This window comes from Sinocyclocheilus rhinocerous, unplaced genomic scaffold (genome assembly GCF_001515625.1).
Source record: "Sinocyclocheilus rhinocerous isolate Xijiao unplaced genomic scaffold, SAMN03320098_v1.1 scaffold1708, whole genome shotgun sequence".
NCBI classification, from domain to species: Eukaryota; Metazoa; Chordata; class Actinopteri; order Cypriniformes; family Cyprinidae; genus Sinocyclocheilus; species Sinocyclocheilus rhinocerous.
In genome coordinates, this window is record NW_015648635.1 from 1,122,580 (window position 1) to 1,129,691 (window position 7,112).

The following is a 7,112-nucleotide window of genomic DNA, read 5'->3' on the forward strand; positions in this document are numbered from 1 at the left end:
TTTCACAGATCCCCGGATTTGAAAAGAAATCTCTTAAATAAAAGAATATTTACGTTCCCTCTTTAGGTTCAGCCGCGGCGCGTAACGCCTCAGAGCGTGTTTTCTCGCGCCCGTGCCCATATATTGTTCGCGCCACCACGCGCGCTCCGCGCCCTCGGAGGTGCCACACACAGAGACACTTCATCACCGTCGGTCCGCCCCGAGCGGGCTTGTGACCGGGACAAAGAGACAGTCGATTATGTTCAGGCCGCCTCTTTCTCACGGAACAGGTGTCTGCGCGCCGTGGTGAGGCGAGGCGTCCCCGTACACATCCTCGTTCCCGGCCATCGGTCCGTTTTGGGGCGTCATTCGCTTCTCCTTCTGACGCCGGTTGCAGAACCAGACCCGCACCACCTCCTTCTCCAGCTGCAGGCTGTTCGCCAGCGAATTGATCTCCGACGCACCGGGTTTCGGGCACTTGAGGAAATGGCTCTCCAGGGCCCCTTTGACACTCACCTCGATGGAGGTCCGCTTTTTCCTCTTCCTCCCCTGCGCGGCGATCTTATCCAGACTGGTCGGGCTTCCCGAGGTGGAGTCCGCCTCCTCCAGCCATTTGTTCAGCAGGGGCTTGAGTTTGCACATGTTCTTGAAGCTCAGCTGGAGCGCCTCGAACCTGCAGATGGTGGTCTGGGAGAAGACGTTGCCGTAGAGGGTGCCCAACGCGAGCCCCACGTCCGCCTGCGTAAAACCCAGCTTGATCCGGCGCTGCTTGAACTGCTTGGCGAACTGCTCCAGGTCGTCCGAGGTCGGCGCGTCCTCGTCCGAGTGTAGGCTCTGCGGGTGGCCGTGCTCGCTCAGATGCGGGCTGTGGTGGTCCTCGTGGTTCATCCCCGGCTCGCCGTACCCCGGCTGAGAGTAGATCAAGCTCTGCCCGTTGGAGGTGCTCATGCTCGGCATGGTGGTCGCGCGCCAAGCGCCCGCCTCGTGATGCTGTTGGCTCTGCTGCACCAGATGCGCCTGCCTCGGCGAATGCTGCAGCTCTTCCACCGGCTTAATGTCCTGCTCGCTCAGCGGGCTGGCGGGCCACGGCGACCCCTCTCCCCCGTGAGACAGCGCCGCCGTCAGCCACTGGTGCGCGTGGCCGAGCGTGCTCCCGCTGCTCTGCAGGGTGGTGTACTCGCTTTGCAGAAGGCTGTGCGCGTCCCTGTAGGCCGGCGGCGGCGGCGTCTGCTGCATGCTGCCGGGCTCCGAGCTGGACGTGAGGATGCTGTAATATGTAAGCAAAAGACTTATTAGTAATCAAAAAAAGTAAAAAAAAATAGGTTTATATAGTTAAAAAGTTTTTATATATATACAGTAATTTGTAGTTCAAATAAATTAATAAATAAACAAAAATTAATAAATAAAGACATACAAAAGTGCAAAAAGTTTTTACAAATATATTTATATCTTATATTTAGTTAAAATAACTGGATAGAGCAAAATGCTTTTCAACAATAAAAATGAATAAAAAGACATGTGGGTGCATAATATATTTCATATAGAAAAATAAAAAAGGCTAAGACTATTAATCATAAATTCAGAAATGTGACCTGCACTTTAAAATATCGCCATCATTCCATCCTTTTAACTTCTATCCTTTTCACAATACTTTGTCATTTCTACTTAATTTTAACTTAATGTTCTTCATTAAAATTATGATTCAAAAATGTATTTTCTTCGTTAAAATTAAATTCACAATGGTTGAAAAAGTGCAGTAAGCTCACGACTGCTTATTGACATTGGCACCACTTTTTTATTTTACTTAAAAAAAAATTAAGGCTAAACAATCACAATAATAGACTTCAATGAAGTGTAATGTTATCCATCCGTACAGTGAATATGATAATTAAATGGATATCTGAGCATTAATAATTATTTTAGACACACATGATATTATTATAATTATATTTGTTTATATTATTATATGGTTGAAATAACAGCACTCTATGTTCTGTTGGGATTTCAGAGTCTCTCTGTGTCTCTCTCTCATGGCTCAAGGAGGGGGCATATTTCTCGGGCCCCTGTCCGTTGCCACGCTACTCTGTGCCACAGGCGGCTCCCCAGCGCGCCAGAGCCGCGAGGACGCAGAGGCGCGCACCTGAGATCCGCCTTGCGCTGCTTTCTATTGGTCAGAAGCTCTTGACAGATGTGGCAGCGGCGCGTTCATTGGTCACAGTATATTCGACAGAAGCCCCATCCCATTGCGCTCGCCTGAAAACAAGCACAGAGGAATCAGCAGTGACAGGGCGCAATGGGCTCCAAAGGTATCCAGCCTGGCTTTCGTTAAGTTTTTCTTAAGCGGTTACTTATATGATAGTCATTCCAATAGAATTGAATAATTAATTTTAGCTTAATTTCGTTATTATTGGTTATTTTATGAGTGTTTTGTCCAAAAAGGTATAAAATAGTTTTTAATATTTTCCGTGAAAACTAGCTTATGAAAACATTTTATATATATTTTTATAACCGTGTTTATTATATATCGTGTAGGCCCAAAGTATTTCAAATAAAAGGTAAATAAACAAACAAAAATACATTTGATAATATATATATATATATAGGGCATATTTCTCGGGCCCCTGTCCGTTGCCATGGCGAGAGGTGAATGAAACAACGCCGCCCACGTCACAGCTGCTCGAGCCTTTTCTCTCTCTCCCCGCACACATAAAGCCCATTTCAAAGCCTGAAAAGCGCATGCAGGGCATCGCAGGGCCGCAGGGCCAGAGAGAGGTGAATGGCAGGCTCAACCTCCACCCCAGCCACAGACTTTTGTAAACATGCACCCACATCCACTGTTCTCCACACATTTTTTGCACTCCCTTATAATGCATCTCTGTGTGCAACGTAAAAAAAAAAAAACGTCTAAAAAAAGCATGATAGTCCCATGATACTTATTGGGAGTGCAGATTGCCAAAACCTCATGAGTTTTGGTGAAACGCAAGGAGCGGTCGTGTTAATTGAGTTGTAATTTTAAGATTCAGAAGCTTTAACACAGTCGTGCATGGCCAAACAGAAAACACATTAGCTTAATAAAGTAATATGCAAACTATGGGCTGTTCAATTACACATCCTAATAATGCATAAACGATGCTAGACCCGTTAAAGGGACGAAAAGGCCCAGCGTTTATTATTATTAAACAGTTATTTCTCTGGTAGTTCCTCCAATCTGTGTTTGAGAGAATAAGAATTAATGGTGAATAATCTGAGCAATAAATTAGCAGTAATTATATCGACCCTGTGCTGGAGTTATTTAATTTCTCAAGGCTTAATTAGATAGGACTGTTGAGTAACTAAATGTTCCAATTCAAAACATGATCATCATGGGGATTTGTCTTTTTATACTTTTTTTTTTTTCATAGCATGAACAGAACAGTCTGGTAACACTGAGTTATAACTTTCAAGTCCATAATTTTTATTAGAAAAGGAAAGAAAAATACATAAAAAATTTAAAAGATGTATAAGAAAAATATATAATGTTTTAAACAGTTTGGTAATAACCTATATATAAACATATTTAACATTTAAAAAATATTTATTTAAACATGCTTTAAATATCTGTTGTATTTAATATAATATAATAATAATAATAATAATAGACTATCAAGAATAAAAAAGAAGAAAAAAAAGAAAAAACATTTTTAAAATATACAAAAACTATACAATGTATACAGATATATCAAATATTTACTAAAACACATTTCTATAAAGTGTGATTAGTTTTGCAATAGAAAGTACATTATGATAATACAGGAACAAAATTCTTCTTACTGAAATTTTTTTGTATTTTCTTGTAAAAACTGCAATAATCATTGTTTTATTTACAACTTTGAAAAATCTTTTTGTCTTATGGCATGTCTTTAAATTTACATTTGACAAATCAATTGCAATTTATGTCATCATATACATATACATATCTAATTTTACATTGTGTTGTTTTTTTCTGTCAGTTTGAATGTGTGTTGAATGTGGGTTTGTTTGGGGTTCACCTGTGGTAGATATAAGGGGTGGATGAGCTCCTACAGACCCTCATTCACATGTAATTAGTCCTGCACAAAGGGCTCGTTAAATCTGTAATCCCACATGCCTCCTCTCCCTTTGATAGTGTTGGTCAGCTGTCAGCGAATGGCTATTATGCTCCTTATAAAAGAGGGGCAGTTCAGCTCTCTGCATTAAGGCCCCCACTACGCACGGCAAAACCTGGGGTCAATAGCACCCCAAACACACTCGTCACACATACATGCAGCAGAAACTCCGGCTCATCACATGTGTCATTAGATCAAACCAAACCTTCAGTCTACAGAAACCACCTGTTTCGAAAACATTATGGTGTGAAAGTGAATCTTAAGAGTACTGTTTAAAAAAAAATAAAATGACAAGCACAATATTTCACTGAACAAATATGTACTCATAAAAATGTAAATAAATACTCACAATCAGCTATATTTTCATATTAATTATCATAGCTAAAATAATATAGGTTCTGTACTGTATGCTCAATGCATATATGAATATTTAAAAATCATATTAATAATAATAGCAATAATAATATTTATCTTGCTCTTTTTGCCTCTTACACCCAGATCCAACGGCTCTTTCATTTTTATTGGGTAGTTGTTTAAATATGTATACTTTTGAAGCCCGGCGAGTACATCAGTTATTACAACAAATGCAGAATTACATGTATTTTCACAAGGGTTTTGAATTTTAATGGGGTTATGATTTGAGCTCCTGCATGCTTCTATTCCTTCTATGGTCTGCACATTCAGATTTTAGCTCCATGTCTACGATGTTCCTCTAATTTAGAGCATTTGTGAGGATTATGTATTTTCCGCCTGATTGTGACAAACATTTGGCGCTGGTTGGAGTGAGTGGGAAAATGACACTGCATCATCAGATTAAGTAGGTAATCCAGAGGTGTCTGTGTCTCTGGCTTTGTGTGGGAGGATATAATGAACACACTAATTATGGGTGTTATTTAGATAATGGGTGTAAATCTTTGTCTGAGAAGCTTAGGCAGTTATGATAAAACTGTAATGTGCAAATCCAAAGTCATTAAGATATTTAGTTGATTGTCCAAGATCTTTGGAAGGCGGCTAACTCGCAGCCTGATAGCGCTGATTGATTCCCCTGTTCCCTGAACTTTTATGACTTGATGTGAATAAAACTAAAGTCTCTTTCTCCTGGAGTTTGGTAGTTTAATGGCTGATTGGATTTTTACCGCCTTTGCAACAGACCATTAAAAATCCACATGGGTGTTTTGATCGTTTTGCATCCTGATCTATTCTCTGAGGATGTGAGAGTATAAATATGGTTTCAGGGCCACTGTGGCTTTAAAATTTCTTTCAAACGCAAGCACATGACCTTTTGTTATGTATGCTTGAACCTCAGTCACTGCAAACTCATGATTCTGGCAAGCACATTACATATTAAACTTGGGGATATGCTGCTTCTGATTGGTCAGTTGCTCAATCCAACGGTCTGATTTTTCGTAATATTCACTGTCATCCATGGCAACTCTGTATATCAAAAATTAACACAACAGGTAATACAATCGCAACTAGTGCCATCTTTCATCTCAGTTAGCGATTGTAGTGCAAACAGTAAAAATGATCTTCATGTGTGAATATTAGCATCAAACACCTCCAGTGTTCTAGATATCTATAATGTAGGCATAAACTTCAGCATTCTACAACACTGATGTGTGAACGTCAGCAGAAGAACACTCCAACGATCTAAATCTCCAAGGATCTAGAACAGTAAAATTGTGTTTAAGTAAATATATGTGAATTTCAGCATCAAAATACCTCCAGTGTTCTAGAGCATTAGATATCTATAACATTATATAGCATTCTAGAACACTAGAACTCTCCTAATTTGTCCTCAGCATCTGAAAATTCCAGTCATCTAGAACAGTAAACTTCTGTTGAAATAAAACTCAGTAAAAGTGCATGAAAATCACCATCAAAACACCTCCAATGTTATAGACCATTAGATATCTATAATGTTCTAGAGCATTCTAGAACATTAGAACTCTTCTAATGTGTCCTCAGCATCAGAACATTCTAATAATCTAGAACAATAATATTCTGTTCACCTAAAATTCAGTAAAACGTGTGAATATCAGCATCAAAACGTCTCCAATGTTCTAAACCATTAGATATATATAAAATTCTATAGCATTCTAGAACATTAGAACTCTCCTAATGTGTGCTAAGCATCAGAATATTCCCGTGATCTAAAACAGTAAAATTCGGTTTAAGTAAAATTCTATATATAAATATCAGCATTCAAACATCTCCAGTGTTCTAGTCTAGAACAGTAAACTTTTGTTGAAATAAAACTCAGTAAAAGTGCATGAAAATCACCATCAAAACACCTCCAATGTTATAGGCCATTAGATATCTATAATGTTCTAGAGCATTCTAGAACATTGGAACTCTTCTAATGTGTCCTCAGCATCAGAACATTCTAATAATCTAGAACAATAATATTCTGTTCACCTAAAATTCAGTAAAATGTGTGAATATCAGCATCAAAACGTCTCCAATGTTCTAAACCATTAGATATATATAAAATTCTATAGCATTCTAGAACATTAGAACTCTCCTAATGTGTGCTAAGCATCAGAATATTCCCGTGATCTAAAACAGTAAAATTCGGTTTAAGTAAAATTCTATATATAAATATCAGCATTCAAACATCTCCAGTGTTCTAGACTATTAGATATCTATGACATTCTATAGCATTCTAGAACATTACAAATCTTCTAGTGTCCTCAAAATTAGAACACTGCAGTGATCTAGATAAGTACAATTCTGTTCAAGACCATTAGATATCTACAATGTAGGCATACACTTCAGAACTGTAGAATATTAATGTGTGAATTAGAACACATTAGAATTCTCTTTATGTGTGAACTCAAGCATCAGAACATTCCCATGATTCAAAATCAGTAATACTCCCCTCATGAACCTCAGGACACTCTTCTAGAACAGTCGAATCTTGAAAGCCCTCATGGATCGATAGAGATGGGCTACCCTCAGCTTAAACCCAGATTTCAACCCTGGTTTGTCTCACTGGGGATTTATACA

General features: G+C 39.0%; 2 protein-coding genes across 2 annotated transcripts in view; both read right to left on the bottom strand.

Annotated features, from left to right (window-relative positions):
• Positions 1-184, bottom strand: part of LOC107710086 (POU domain, class 3, transcription factor 2-like) — an 850-nt gene extending 666 nt beyond the window's left edge. Inside the window, exon 1 of the mRNA XM_016514792.1 lies at positions 170-184. Coding sequence (XP_016370278.1) covers positions 170-184 — 15 coding nt within the window. The remainder of the gene's footprint in view (positions 1-169) is intronic.
• On the bottom strand, positions 31-1,638 carry LOC107710088 (POU domain, class 3, transcription factor 2-like). The gene is made up of 2 exons (XM_016514793.1): positions 1,631-1,638; positions 31-1,267 (listed from the first exon to the last, which is right to left on the bottom strand). The coding sequence occupies exons 1-2, from the start codon at positions 1,636-1,638 to the stop codon at positions 259-261; spliced, it is 1,017 nt and encodes a 338-aa protein (XP_016370279.1). The 3' UTR covers positions 31-258.
• Between the last annotated feature and the right edge of the window lie 5,474 nt (positions 1,639-7,112).